Source organism: Coptis chinensis, chromosome 1 (assembly GCF_015680905.1).
Source record: "Coptis chinensis isolate HL-2020 chromosome 1, ASM1568090v1, whole genome shotgun sequence".
NCBI classification, from domain to species: Eukaryota; Viridiplantae; Streptophyta; class Magnoliopsida; order Ranunculales; family Ranunculaceae; genus Coptis; species Coptis chinensis.
The window spans coordinates 11,231,981-11,247,744 of record NC_141456.1 but is presented as its reverse complement, the minus strand read 5'-3'; the positions used below and the strand labels follow the sequence as shown (position 1 = coordinate 11,247,744).

The 15,764-nt window shown below is 42.7% G+C and overlaps 2 protein-coding genes across 2 annotated transcripts; both read left to right on the top strand.

Annotated features, from left to right (window-relative positions):
• Positions 1–194: 194 nt before the first annotated feature.
• Positions 195–731, top strand: LOC147522105 (uncharacterized). The gene has a single exon (XM_086567184.1). The coding sequence runs from the start codon at positions 195–197 to the stop codon at positions 729–731; it is 537 nt and encodes a 178-aa protein (XP_086423310.1).
• A 9,342-nt stretch (positions 732–10,073) lies between these two features.
• On the top strand, positions 10,074–11,319 carry LOC147522104 (uncharacterized). The gene is made up of 2 exons (XM_086567177.1): positions 10,074–10,214; positions 10,849–11,319. The coding sequence occupies exons 1-2, from the start codon at positions 10,074–10,076 to the stop codon at positions 11,317–11,319; spliced, it is 612 nt and encodes a 203-aa protein (XP_086423303.1).
• Positions 11,320–15,764: the final 4,445 nt, after the last annotated feature.

Sequence of the window (15,764 nt, the reverse complement as noted above, 5' to 3'; positions counted from 1 at the left end):
TGATGAGAGAATTTATAGCGGAGTCCCCGAATGTGGAGCCGGTGCCAGCTCTAGGGAGAATATTGGGAACCATTAATGTTATCTTTAGTGGAGAAGTGCTGAGTCACAACGCCCATAGAGACAAGGTGAGGAGGACAGCAAGTATTCAGCAGGTCAATGAGTCAACCAGAGGACCGTGATACAGTGCAGAGGCAATGGGCAGGGAAGACAAGATTATATTTTCTAGTGCAGATCTCCGAGTTGTCGATACCCCACATGAGGACGCGTTGGTCATTACGGTGGCAATGGGCAATTACATGGTCAAAAGGGTGTTGATTGATTGCGGCAGTGCGGTGGACTTATTGTTTAGGGGAGCGTTGGAGAAAATGAGGATTGACCCGGGGCAACTAAGGCCACCGCGATCCAGTTTGTATGGATTTAATGGAAGCGTCACAGAGCCTATGGGAGAACTTTTATTACCCGTGATGATAGGACCGGTGACTGTGTTTTCAAGATTCATGGTGGTCGATTCCAACTCTCAATATAATGCGATCCTAGGGAGGCAGTGGATTCATGAGATAAAAGCGGTGCCTTCGACATATTACCAAGTTATTCGATTCCCCACCCCGACTGGAATGTATGAGGTCCGCGGTGATCAGGTGGCATCGAAGAACAGCCATCAGGATACCGTTAAAAGGATGGTTCGCGAGCTGGGAGGTGAACCATTCCACCACAGGAAAAGGCAAGCATAGCAATTACAGTGCGGGATCACTAGCTCCTCCCTTACCCTTGTCTCGGATTTCACAAAACTCCTTGTTCTGCTCCTCATACATCAAAGCAAGATCCAAAACTCGGTCAAAAGTGTCTTTGCCGAAAGGAAGTAATGACCTCGACAAGTAAGGGTTCAGTCCCTTGATAAACTTTCTATTCTTCTTCTCAGGAGTATCCACCAGATAAGCAGCAAACCTTGACAACTCATTGAACTGGGTAACATACTGTTCAACTGTCGTCGACCCGTCTGCTTGAGCTGCTGAAACTCTTCTGCCTTCTGTTCCCTCAAAGCCTGGGGAATAAACCTAGCCTCGAACTTCTCCTGGAACTCAGTCCAAGACATCGTATCAGCATCAACATGTGGAAGAATAGACATCCACCAAAACTGTGCTGCATCGTCCAACTGATGGGCAGCCAACTCCTGCTTCTGAACCTCTGTCAGATCCATGCGCTTGAAAATCATCTCGCAAGCTTTAAGCCAAGCTTCGGCTACAAGAGGGCCAAGGGTTCCAGTGAACCTCTTACCACCCAGGTTGGCAAAGTCCTTATTATGCTTAGCAAACGGATCATTATGATTCCCTGAATTATTCTGCACGGCCTGCAGGAGCCGAGTTAACTGCCCCCTAGTCATTTGGATAGGAGCGTTCCCTACAGGTTCAGTACCATTGCTAGCTCGTGTTTCAACCATGATCTACAGTTCAAACAAAACTCCTATTAATATCCACAGAACACTCAACACTATTACCCATAATCCATATCCGAGGATCACTTAGACATTCCCAATCTAAGCTAACCAAATGCTCCGATACCAAACTGTCACACCCCGAATTTCGATAAATCAGATAATAATAATGATATCCGACTCCTCGATATCCGAGATGTGACAACAACCTCACAACCCAATCTATATCATAACCTTAATGAATAATAACACATGCGGAAAAACTAAACAACAAAATACTCAAAACAATCCACTCATCATTAAGAAAACTTGTGATAAAAAATTAAGTTACAAACTTCTTCACTTAAGAATTCGGAAAAAATAAATTAAACATATGTCCCCAACAAATTCCACTACATCTCTGAGGAAAAATGAAACGACATCTTATTAAAAATAAATGCTAACATCAATCACGAAAGCAAAGACGCGCACCTTCGAACATCGCCTAACCCCGCCCCAGTCGATCGACTATGTTCATATAAGAACACACCCGATTAGCAAACATGCAAATCGGGTCAGCATTATAAATAATGCTGGTATGAGTAGCCTTAGTAAAACCATTTAGACATACATAATATTTCATTCTTTACATGGTAGGTAGTTCCTCCATCGAGACGCCTAAGCTTAAGGTAGTTAGTTCCTTCATAAAGGCACCTTAACTTCTAACTAAGAGTAAATAACTTATGTCACCCTAGTACTTTTACATTTATGCATGCTCTATCGCAGAGTGGGTCCCTCTCGCAAGAATAATTAGTTTAACCCACTCTCACGCAAGCAATTTGTAATAATCATAACAAAATGAAACTTAACTTGAAAGTCTTAAATCAATAACCACACCTGAGGAAAATATCATGGCAGTAACATTTATCAAGTGTCCCTAGTAACTCGTCGTCTCTATGTTTTACCTAGTTTTCCTGGCTACCACAATTGCTACCCAACGCCGAACATGTACATCCACATGCCTCCCCTTACATTGAGCGGGATGCCGCACACCAGGTAACCCCCACACGAAAGCCATTATGTAAGTAATGCCACTATTCGGCATAAAAGTAATGCGCGTGTCGAATGAAAGTTTTGCGAACGAAATAATCAAGCCACTATTTGGCTACGCCAGAAGGGCCATTCAGATTTACTGAAACGCCCGAAGGGCCAATCAAATTCCACACACCCACACAGGGCAAATCACATGAGTTGTGGTAGCTAGGTTCTAGGATTTTCGTTACGTAATTTATTCAAATGTATATATCTATGCATCTTAAAATTTCCCTATCTTCACGTGTCAAAATTTACACAAGATCGACGTCAAATCTATATTAGATACTGACAAACAAGTTTATACAAGTGTCACCCACATCCTATCATCGGATTGGTCCATAAATTCAATCTATAACATTTTTGGAAAAAGTCAACAATCAACGAGTCAACAGTCAACCCAACAGTCGACGGTCCTAACCGGTGGTCATTCCATCCGGACCTCACCCAAACCCATATTTAAAAAGAGTTCAAACCCTGGTCCTAAGCGACTAGCTAAATTGACCCGGTTTAACCCGGCCCATAAACTAATTTGGCCCAACTTGAAAATTTCGAAACTAAACTAGATCCCATGCGATCCAATTCAAATTTTAGGACCAGCCCACATAAACCTTTTAAACTAGCCCAAAATAAAAGACTAAAAGAATTGGCCCAAAACAAAACTGATGTGGTCCGGCCCAAGGTAACCCAACTAGTGTGGTCCGGCCCAACTAAAATAGTACCCAAACAAAACATCAGGAACAGTGGTCGATCCCTTCATCTTCTCCAGCGCTCCAACCCCAAATTCCGGCCACCCAACCTTCACACACCACCCAAAACTAACCAATCGAAATTGGTTAGAATGAAAAACCCCAAAACTTTAATTCCTCAAGAAACCCCAAATTATCAGTTTTCGAAATCGCTCTCCAATCACAGATCCGACCGCCATTAACGTTCTTGAAGCTTTCAACCACTCTCAAACTTTCCCCGTACCACCATACATCAAACCACCAACCCACAATACAACATAGCAGTTCAAACACGAAAATAAAAACAAAAAATCAAATCCCTCAGTATCACAGTAATGGCGTTTTTACAGGGGAGGAGGTTTGGGGGCTCGTGCCTCCCTTTACCACCACCTAATGGTGTTGACAGTACTAAAAAAATTACTAAGTTTTAAACATACACAATAAGAATACTCTTTGAAGAGAAAATGGCAGAAAATGAAAGATGAACAGAACATGGTTTTGGACGTACAATCAACTGTGTCTATATACGGGAAAAATACAAAAAAATAAACTACTCACCTCCTGTTACCGTGAAAAGAAAACTATCGAAGAAAATAATGTGATAACCAATCCCAGCTAGCTCGCGAAATCCGCATTCTTCTCCGTTTTTTTTTGCTTGTGTGTGTTGTTTGTGGTTTTCAGGAAAAACTAGTTTATCCGGAGACACCCTATATTTTGATTAACTTCCAAATTACTAAATATTCTTATATCATAACTATGGAAATATTATTTCTATTAAAAGTATTATATATATTATGTTCCTTAGGTTAATATCTTGTTTCCTTTTTATTTAAAGTTTTCCAAAAATTAAAGATAATCTACCCACATTCAAAATTCAAATACTAGTTTCCTATATTAACATTATTTGAAATTACTATTTGGTATTCCACATGCTAGTACGTTGACCAGAAAAATACAGTCAAATATAGAAAATATTAAATATTGTTACGCAAATAAAGTAAATATAAAATAGGGGTCTTACACTAAGGTTGTACCAATCTAAAACAAGGTATTTGGTATATCCTTACTGTGACGAGAATGGGTGCTTCTCTTGGGCATCTTATGGGCGGGGTATTTTCATTTTTTGCCGCTCGAACCAAAAACTAAAAATTTGGAAACCCTAAACACTTTCTTTTCTCTAACCACTAAAGCAACAAAATTGACCACGCCTGATTTCTCTCTCTCTTTTTGCGGTGAGTAAGTGTTTTTTTTTTCTTTTCTATTTTTCGCTTGAAAGCTTGAAAAGCTTCGAATTTTGGTTTTGGGTTTCCTTCAAAGCTTCAACTTTTGGGTTGAGCTTCAAAAATTTTCAGGTTGGCTTAATTATCTTTGGATCTTAATTAATTTATCAGGTTAAAAGATGAAATTAATTACTAGAGGAATAAAGTTTGAAGCTTTAATTTTTCAGGTTTGTATTCTTCTCATTTGTAATCGTTTGATTGTAGATGGTTTCCTTCTTTCCCAAATGGTGTTGTTTTGATGTTCCTTTGTTTCCCCACTTTAGTAAATCATGGAAAATTTGAAGTTATTTACTTTAGTCAATTTATGTTTGAACTGTTATGTATTATTCATCATCACTCACAATGCTCTGACTGTTACAAACTTGTGCTTAATTTAGAAGGAGATTGATATATTCACTTGATGTACTTCTGCACTTTGTTAAATTGAAGATTGAATAATTGAAATATTTTTCAGGGAATATCCACGAATAGGATTATAGATGTTCGACGACTTTTGTCTATTAACAGTCACTTGCAACATAACAAACTTCTTGTTGTCTCATGAGGTAAGCAACAATCAAACACTTGTAATAGTTCTTTTATCGTTGTTGTATAGTTCTTAATTGGTACTATTTTTTCCTTTTCCTTCATGGGTCTTTCCTCAAGTTTTTTTTTCTATTTTTTGGTATGCAGAGAGACATCTGACCTCATTCTTACTATAAAAATAGTAATCCTTCAATCAAAATGTAGCTCCTGCTACTGCCATAGGAGTGAAAATTACTCCCAAATGATGGTGTTGTTTTGTCCCCCCCCCCCCTGGTGTTTTAGTGATAAAACACAAGTTCTTATCGAGTTATATACACTCAAGTTAGAAGAATTTATTAGTTCATTAATTTTCTATGAATTATGATAATGAGCTTATGTGTCTATAGGAGTTGACTTTGGTTATAGTTCTTTGGGAACGCGTGACTATAAGGAAGAGTGTGAAGGTAGGAACTTACACCACCAGTCTATAGCCTACTTATTTCATGCATGTTGTATTTATTATTTGAATGGTTAAATGTTAGTTGATCGTTTGGTGTGCTGTGAGCCACCAACTTATCTAGAAAATGCGCAGACTTACTAAGCCTCACAACATATAAGTTTTTTGTGTGGAAATAATGTTTTTGGTGAACAGTGTATTTTTTTTCCTGACAAGTTTCTATACATTTCTTTTTGTTCTTTTTAGCGATATATGAGGCGCCGGTGAATATGCTGAGGCTTTATTTGGGTTTAGCTGCATTATCATTTATCATCTTTTTTATAGGCTTTCAACATTTACCGGTGATTGTAGAGCTTACTGAGGTATTATTGGCTTTCTAAGATACACTTTAAATTTGTACAAATATCTCGTTCAGTTAAAATATGATAGGCCTTATCTATTAGTTTTTTGTTTCATACATTGAGCATTCATAGAAGAGTACTTGTAAGTTGTCAGTCAAGCTCGTGTTGCGTCCATTTAGGTTTCAGTTGTTATAGCAGTTCTATTCAGAACTTGTTAAAGAACTCTCCCTATATAGAAACTCTTGCCTTGGAAGTAAATCAGGTTCTAAAAAAAACTTTGTCATTCCTTTTATTAATACTTATTTTTCTTCTTCATGTGTTTAGCCTAACTTGGTTTCTAATTCTTATACATCACTCTTCCAATGTTTAGGTAATGAAGGCAAAATATTGGGGAGAAGTGTTCCAAAGCATTCATTACCTAAAATCCATTGAGAACAGTCTGTCACTATTTTGGTAGTTGCAGAAGTATGTAGGACCTGGTCATAGTTAATTATTGATGAGGTTTTTACAGTGTTGATTGGGCAGAAATTTCCAGCAACATTCTTGAAATATCTATCATCAATTGGTGAGTAGGTAAAAACTCTCTTGACTCTAGTTCTTCTTTGTGTCATTGTAAACTCAATATATACTTGGTTCTTTTTACTCTTTTGCTTAGTTTCAATCAAATCAGTTAGGATATTTGAACTTCCCAATTAGAGAATTTCTGACATGTTCCTTTATGACATTGAGTTGAAGTAAATCAGGAATCTTTATATGAGATAAGGGTTGTGGTGGTTTGTGAGTACTTGTATATGCTTGATTTACGTGTAGGTAGAAATAGAGGATAATTGTGTGGATTGTGTGGTGCTGATTTTTGGTTTTTGAAGGAAGTAATATGCATACTTAGTGAACGGCATGTCAAAGAAGTCAAAAACTAATGGCCCACAATGGCTAGAAATATATATGGCCTGCAGTGGCTGAAAATAAAGCCTGCAGTGACCTGTCAGAGCCTAGAATTGGCCTAGGGCGGCCTGCAGCAACCCAACAGATGGCCTATAGCAGCCTAGGACTTGAAATTGTATGAAGTATGAAGCTTGGGTATTTTGTACCATTCTAGAATTATTGTTTGGAACCATAGGAACTCTAATAGCTAGTTTCTTAGTTAGTAATCAACGCATAAGTTTATTATCGGGATATTACTTGGATTTGGATATGAGTAAGTCCTCGAGATACGTCTCCATGTCCTCGAGATATGAGTTGCATGGATTTGGAGGAGTTACATTTTTCCTACCTATTCTTTTTGTTTGGCATGGTAATCACTGTCGTTATTTTATTTTCTTATTATAGTCTTGGAGTTTGTATTCTTTTAACTGTTGTTTCCACCAAGTAATAGTCATGAAATGTGACGATGAAACAAGAGATCCTGGGACTTGGAACTAAATATCAATCTAGAGGATCTTTACCTTTTTTTTTTAGCCTTCCCTTCCCTTTTGAGTTGGTTTGTTCCAGGAATAATCCGACTTCCTTTGCGTGACGCATCTCTATGTTGTTGATGGGACCATAGTTTGACCACGTAAAAATATTTCACATGCATTGCTTACGTGCATTTTTGCATTTTTGCTTTAATCTTCTTTTAATTTGGATAAGTATACTAATGTCTCTTTTCTTTTCCAATTTGTTGTTTGTACCAGATTGGCTGATTGGTTGGCAGTATATTGATAAGGAAAACTTGGGTGGATGTTGTTTGAATCGGCAGATTATTGGAATTTGACCAAAATCTTATTTAGTTGATGGCTTTGAAGATTATGTATTTCAGTATATTGGCAAAGACTAATTGTACGGATGCGCAGATAATGTTTTTGGATGATCTTAATTAATGAAATATATTTTGCTATAATTTATTGTGAATGAATACATCTGATTGGGGTTTTTAGTTTAATCATAAATTGTATTGGGCAGGTTTATATAAATTGAAATGATTCAAAATAATCCCATTTGCAACGCCAAGCTCTCGTTGTAAAAGAATAACAATTACCAACACATTTAGTGCGGCTAAAACCACCAGCAGTGGGGTAGCTAAAAACACACTTTTGGCAGCATGCGACTAATTGCAACTAATTGTTTAAACCTTTTGCGACAAAGATGCTACAACTAATGTTTTGCTTCTTTTGTGACGCCAGAGGGTGCAACTAAAAGTAACCTTTTTGCAATGCTAGCAGGTGCGCGACTAAAAGAACCTTTTTGCAACAATCGGCTGTAAATAGTTTAAATATTTTAAAAATTATTTTAGTTTGGGAAAATACTTTAGCAACGCTAATAAAGTAATAGCAACGGCACAAGGCGTTGCAATAACCTTCAAGCTTTTGTGACACCAATTGTTGCGTCTCAATTTAGTTTTTGTGACCCAATTTTTCGCCTTTGTGCACATTTACATTAAGCGTTACCCAGCGATCATTGGCAGCGTTTTTTCGTACTTGTAGCGACACCAGATGGCGTTGCAATTAAGCCTTTCTGTTGTAGTGTGGCTGCATATGAGAGAGGACGCGAAACCAGTAAGACAGAAGATGAGGGGTGTGAGACCTAAATATGCGGAAGGAATCCGAGAGGAGGTTGCCAGGTTGAAAAGAGCGGGGATCATAAGGGAGGTGGAGTTCACGCGACCGGGTCGGTCCAATATAGTCGCGGTCCCAAAGAAAAATGGCAAGGTGCGAATGTGTGTTGACTTTACGGACGTAAACTTGGAGTGCCCCAAGGACAGTTATCCTATGCCGCGAGTAGATGAGTTGGTGGACAGAACGACTGGGTACAAAATGTTCTCATTTATAGATTCATCCATGGGGTACAATCAGGTTGCGATGTACGGACCTGATCAGGAAAAAACGTCATTCATAGTGGAAGGGGGTACATACTGCTATACGAGAATGTCGTTCGGGTTAAAAAACGCAGGAGCCACCTTCTAGCGGCTGGGGGAGAAAATGTTCGAGAGTAAGATTCGAAAGGAAATTGAGATATACATAGACAATATGGTGAAGAAGAGCATGTCAGAGCGAGGCAGAGCATTTGGAGGGGTTGAGGGAAACATTCGGGATACTGTGACCACACAATCTGAAACTCAATCCAGAGAAGTGCACATTCGGAGTCACTACGGGGAAATTCCTGGGGTATATTATGACACAGCGAGGAATAGAGGCAAATCCCGAACAGATAAGGTCATTGGTGGAGATGTCATCACCTCAGACGGTGAAGGAGGTGCAGCGGTTGGCAGGACGAGTTGCGGCCCTGAACCGATTTATTTCAAAATCATTCGACAAGTGCAGGCCGCTGTACAGATTGCTGAGGAACACCACCGATTTTGCATGGACAGCAGAGTGTGAAAGAGTGTTTCAAGGGCTAAAAAGGTATCTTGGGGAAGTACCTCTGTTATCGCGGCCCGAAGTAGGAGAGAAATTGTATTTGTACCTGGGGGTCACGGAGTATGCTATCAGCTCAGTCCTCGTTCGCATTGTGGATAAAATGGAAAAGCCGGTGTATTTCCAGAGTAAGACTTTGCTAGACGCGGGGACTAGAAACAACTGAGTGGAAAAGTATGCTCTTGCCTTGGTATTTTCGGCCCTTAAGTTGAAGCCTTATTTCGAAGCTCATGCAGTGGTCATGGTGACGAATTTGCCTCTCAAACAAGCTCTGAGAGCGGAGAAATCAGAAAGAATGCTGAAATGGGCCGTGATGCTAAGTTCATATAAAATCCAATATCAGATCAGAACGGCGGAGAAAGCCCAGGCAGTGGCGGAGTTTTTGGCTGAGTTCCCAGCGGAAGATCCTACGTGGGGGGAAGAGATGGTCTTGGAGCCCGAGCGAGAAGAGGAACTGGATCGTTTGAATCCGTGGGACGAAAGGAATGGATGGAGGGTCTTCGCGAATGGATCGACCCATGTGCATGCGCAGCAATAGGTGTGGTCTTTGGGTCCGCGCCCGGATAACAATAGACTGGAACAAACAATGAGATTGGGATTCGCGACTTCAAATAATGAGACAGAATATGAAGCAGTGATTGCGGGCATGAGGATGGTTGAGAGTTTGGGCATGAGGGAACTTACCGTTTACTCTGACTTGAATCTAGTGGTATGTTAAGCGAACGGCGGGTTCACGTTAAGGTGCCATAGAATGGCGAAATATTTAGGAATCTTACGAAAGTGGGCGGCGAAGTTCACATAGATCCGATTTGTACACTTAAACCGCGGGGAGAACCGCCATGCAGATGCTCTGGCCTATGTGGCCGCAGCCATGCCAGGATCCGAGGAAAGGATTATCGTAGTAAGGAAACTGGAAAGCCCAAGTATCGAGGAGCCTCCGGAGGTACTGAACACCGTGGAGGAGGATAAAGGGTGGATGGAACCTTTCAAACAATTCTTGTCTGGAGTTGAGGTGAGTGACCTGCGAGAGAAACGAAGACTGGAACAAAGGCCCCTCAGGTATCTGTTGTTGGGGAATTATCTGAGAAAAGAATTTCAACGGGCCTTTACTGAAATGTCTGGGTCCGAGGCTAGCGCAAGAGGTGCTCGGGGAGTTATATATGGGGCGATTAGCCGAGTCATTCGATTAGGCGTAAGAACAGCGGTTAACGCAGGGATATTTTTGGCCTCACATGAAGAGAGACGCTGTGGAGTTTGCCAAAAAATGTGAGAAATGTCAGAGATTTTCTCAACTGATATTTGTCCCAGCCGAGCCGCTGCACAACGTGTCTAGTCCATGGTCATTCACTATGTGGGCCCTCGACATAGTAGGACCGCTGCCCATGGCCAGAGGAAATAGGAGATTCATGTTGGCCGTGACCGACTACTTGACAAAGTGGATTGAGGTTGTGCCGCTGCAATAGGTGAAAGAGGTGCAAGTGATCAAATTCTTGTGGGAAAACATAATATGTCGGTTCGGGCTGCCCTATGCTATTATCGTGGACAATGGAACCCAGTTCACGGGCTCTAAAGTGAAGAGGTTTTTGCAAGCATATCATGTAAAGTAAGGATTCTCTGCCCCTTACAACCCCGAGGGTAATGGACAGGCTGAGTCTTCCAACAAAACCATACTTAACAATCTCAAGAGAAAATTGGAGGATAAAAAAGGGGCTTGGGCCGACGAATTAAACCATGTGTTGTGGGCTTATCGAACTACTCCACGGACAACCACTAGGGAGACTCCCTTTTCTTTGGCATACGGTGTAGAGGCCGTGATACCGTCAGAAATAGTGGTGGCTACCACTCGAACTCGAGCTGTCGAGAATGGGTCCAACTGGGGCATGCTGTCCAGGGACATGAATCTGGCCGAAGAAAGAAGGGACACCACGCGCACCAGACTTGAAGAGTATCATCGCCGCCTCCAAAGGCAGTACAACAAGAGGGTGAAGGTGAAGAGGTTCAAGATAGGAGATCTGGTGCTCCGCAGAGTGACCCCTAGCACAAAGAAGGTGAGCGAGGGGAAGTTGGGCCCAAATTGGGAGGGACTCTATACGGTGGTCGATGTTGGAGGGACATGAACATACATGTTACAAACCTTGGAAGGGAAGATGATAGAGAGACCTTGGAATGTAAGATTATCGAAAAAATTTCCCTATGAATGTAGGGAAAGACCATCAGCCGCTTGAGCTATTTGTACATATATAAAACCATAACACTTTTGGGATTGACATTGTTGCATGAACTTCGTTTGCCCTTCATAGTGAAGGCGGTGGAGGGGATGAGCCCTCTGCGGACGAGAGGTCCGAGATAAGCAGGGGCCAAATGAGTTTCCCTTTATGGGTATGAGGTCCCAATCGAACCGAGGCAAAATGAGTGACCCCGGACGACGGACATGAGATTCTAGGCATGTGTCGGCGAGGGAGTTTTCGCCGGCTGCAGATAAAGGGTCTGGCCTGAGTAGAAGAAGAGGGGCCCCGACATAGGCAGGGGCAATCAAACCGTTGAGCCAAAGGAGGAGGGGCAAATCGAGTTGCCTCCAGTAGGGAAAGTAAATGTGGGAGCATGAGTTTCACTACGACAAGTGCATTACCGTGTAATGAGTCCATGAAAGGATAAAATATAGACAACAACATATTATGTAAAGTAGTTAACACAACCATCACAAGCAAAAAGAGGCCATAAGACCTCATCAACCATCATAAGGGGAATAAAAGGGAATAAAGTGTAACGTAACAAATGTAGCCAAAAAACAACGGCAATGGGAGCAAATACAAGATACACATTAATTGTTCTCAAGACAAGGGACATCTAAACTTTTTCTTGAATCATTACATCCGCGGCCTTTTCAATGATAGCATCCGCGGCCGCATCAATGGCCTCAGATACCAATTCTGCTACCTCGGGAACGGTGACCGCGGTAGAAGAGGGAGGATCCACGGGTGCAACTGCGACCTTGGACCCAGAGACAGATACAGGGGCTTCGGGAAGTAGGCGGTCTTCTTTGATAAGCCTGTCATACTCCTCTTTGATTTTCTTAGCCACCCTCTTGTCTGCCTGGGCCCTGAAGTGATTCTGGAGATCATCCATGTCAGATTCATGCTGTTTGAGGAGGGCTGTCGTATCTTCCTGATGTTTCTGGGAGAGAGATGAGATGGCGGCATTGTGCTGAGATAGGAGGGTTTCGCGTTGTTGACTCAGACGGTCATTAACCTTGTCCATATAGGCCAGATGGGAGGCCTCAGCAGATTTGAGTTCATCCTGGGCTCTGAGTTTGTCCATCTCCGCGGCCTCTCTGAGTTGTCCAAGTCGGGCAACTTCTGTCTCTAGCTATTCAACTTTGGACCTAGCGCCAAAGAGGTCGCGGATCATGTATGAGATATCCAGACTCATCTGAAAGAGAAAACAAGGATCAGGCAACCTAGAAAAGAGGAGGAAAGCTATCTGGTGCAAGGAGGGGAGAGTACCTTTTCCTAGCCAGTATAGAATGAGGTTCGGTGATGATCAAATGAGCCCCCTTCTGCGTAAGTAAGATCTTTGGGAAGGTGTGACCCATAGAACAGGGAGGAGGCCACTGCGGGGTTCTCCAGGGCCGAATCGTTGGTATTAATGACGCGATTCCGGACCTTAAAAGTGGGGGGGCGAGGGAGGAAGTGGTCGGCCGGCCCTTTGCGGAGATCGAGGGCGGCTCCTTACCATGTCGTTGTTCTGGACGGGTGGGTGCAGCAGGCACTGTAGTAGGTAGATTGGCGGCGCTTATCAGATGCAGAAGGTCGCGGACGCTTGGAAGTCGGGCTAGGAGATGAGCTGGTAACAGTGGAAGGGGCAACTTCGGTGACAACATCTTCATCCGAGTTGCTGTCAAACAGCTTTCGTTTGTTAGCACCCATATCGGAAGGAGGGGAAGCCGCATATGGGGAGTGAGGAGACAAGTATTGATCTTCCCAAGTGGTCAGGGAGTGGTAAGAGGGATGAACCGCGGAATGAGAGGGGGAATTGGAGGAGCGAGTTGGGGGCTAGCGTGTAGCGACTGTAGGGTGTTGGGATTTCTGGGGACGACGCCTTTTTCGGACAGGGGGTAAATTCTGAGGTTTTCATTCTTTGGGTGGAGGGGGGCGAAAAAAGGGGACGGTATACCCTCCGATGACCTTCAGTTGGGGGTCAAACAGCAGCAGAGTGGCAATGTTGGGATCGATTCCAAGGACGGCGGATTGTGAGGGTCCGAGATCGCGGAGTTTCTGGAAAATGGTGGAGGAAATGTGGTTGTAGGGTCGCGACTTCGAATCTGGACACCAACCTGCAAAAAAGAGTCGCAAGATCAGAGGAGGAACCAAGGTCAGAGGATAAATAAAAGGGGGACTCACTATTGGGAAGGAAAGCCAGATGATTAAGGTTCAGTTCAGGAGGAAGATCCGCGGATAGAAAGTTTCCTGAGATATACAATGGATAATGGTGCCACATCTTGTCCGAAAAGGTGACACGAAGGACAAAATGTTGTTTTCTAGGGCGGACATAGAAGGAATGATAACACATGCTGACATCCTTCGTGCTCTTTTTAATGTAAAAGTGAGCGACCATGTCGCGAACCGTTATCTTGGGAATCCCAGATCTATTTTAGTAGTTCGCGGCATACATGACCTTCCAGAAATTGCCAATGCCTTGGCAAGGGGGGATGTTAAAATTGTTACACACCTCGACATCCAGACGGGTGAGGGGTAAGCGAAGACCAGTAATGATTTGCCCTACCGTGGCCACGAGATACCCCGATTTGTAAGGGACCAAATGAGGATAGAAGGTTAGGTCAGGCACGTGTTCTAAAGTGATATCAGCAGGAATACCGTAGGCTGCCTTAACCGCCTCTAGGTTAGGTTTACGGCTACGTGGGGGAGGCGGCGGAAGGGCAAGGGGTTGGCCGGAGGTGGAGGGGGCCTCGGTCGGATCAAGGGGAGGGGGAGAGGCAACACTGCGAGAGGGGGAGTATGAAGAGTCGTCGAATCTGGAGTCCGACATGTTAGGGAAGACTTCAAGGAAGAAAACACACGATCACCGCAGGTGGGAGAGGGAGGAAAGAGAAAATCACAGTTTAGGGGGGAAATACACAGTACAGAAAGAAAAGGGAAATAGAGAGAGAAGAAGACCAACCTGAAGAAGGAAGGAGAGTGGCTGACACAGAAGCTGGAGCACAAAGAAAACACGGGAGACAACCACGCGCTTGAGCGGAGCAACCGAAAGACAAGATGAAAGAGTGGAGGAGAGTAAATTTGGAAGAGAGTAAAGTGAGAGAGAAGAAGGAATCGAGCGGGCTTTTATAAAGGGGAGGGGTAAAAACATAATTTGAGAGGAGCTGAAATCGAGGAGACCCCGAAGGGACCAGCCAGGGGATGACGCGTGGAAACACAAGAATCGAAGAGGCGTAGACCGTAGGCACATGGGAAGTGTGTGAATCCAGCGAGGCAAGGAAGGAGGAAAACCCCGGCCGACGGCTGGAATAAGCCGGACTCTCGACTCCCCGATCATATGAGGATCGCGGACTCGAGAGGGGGCATCTATGGTAGTAGAGTAAAAGCCCAAGGAGATCAGCGAGCTGATACGCCCAAGTCAGCATATGGAACATAGCCGCGGTTCACAGGATCAAAGCAAGGATAGTGGGTTGTGGTACGGAAACCCTATGCGTGGAAAGATAAGGACCGTGAGATTAGGGGACAGATGGAAGGCTAGGATGGAGGGAGGGCGGGATATAAAGGAAAAGGAGAGAGAGAAAAAGTAAGTGGGGGATTCATTAGTAAAGGAGAGAAAGACCTAGAAAGAGAGAGGGGCGGCCAAGATATAGAGAGAGTGAATAGTGCTGGGAAGGGGAATAGTGGTGAAAAAGAGTGAATAGTGATTGTATTAGAGCTAGGGGTGAAACAACTAACTATCTAAATAATAACTTTAAGAAGTATACAGTACCTTAGCACCTAACATTCTAGAGTGGGCTTCATCCCTGCAATAAGGATTAGGTAGCCCACCCTCCTACAAAACAGAGTTAATTCAATGATAACAATAAAATATAAAAATAATGTCTAAAGTATTATATAAATGATTAATACACTTTTTAATTAAGACCCCCTCCCCCCATGATTTATTAAATTATCTTAGACATCTTTTATATTTTCTAATGGACCATTTCCTATTTCCGCACTTTGAACTCGTGAAATACCAATATCATGTAAATTCACATAACCAAGGTTTACGTCACATCTCTTAGTGAGGCAAAAGACATTTAGTTCCTTTCCTAAAAGATGGAACCTTGCCATAAATTTTAATCCCGTATTTACGTCACATCTCACAAGGATGGAATGCGTCATAAAATATCATATGAATCCACAAATCCAAGGTTTACGTCACATCTCTTAATGAGACAAAAGACATTTAGTTCCTCCCCTAAAAGATGGAACCTTGTTATAAATTTTAATCCCGCATTTACGTCACATCTCACAATGATAGAATACGTCATAAAACATATCCAAACCCGTATTTACGTCAC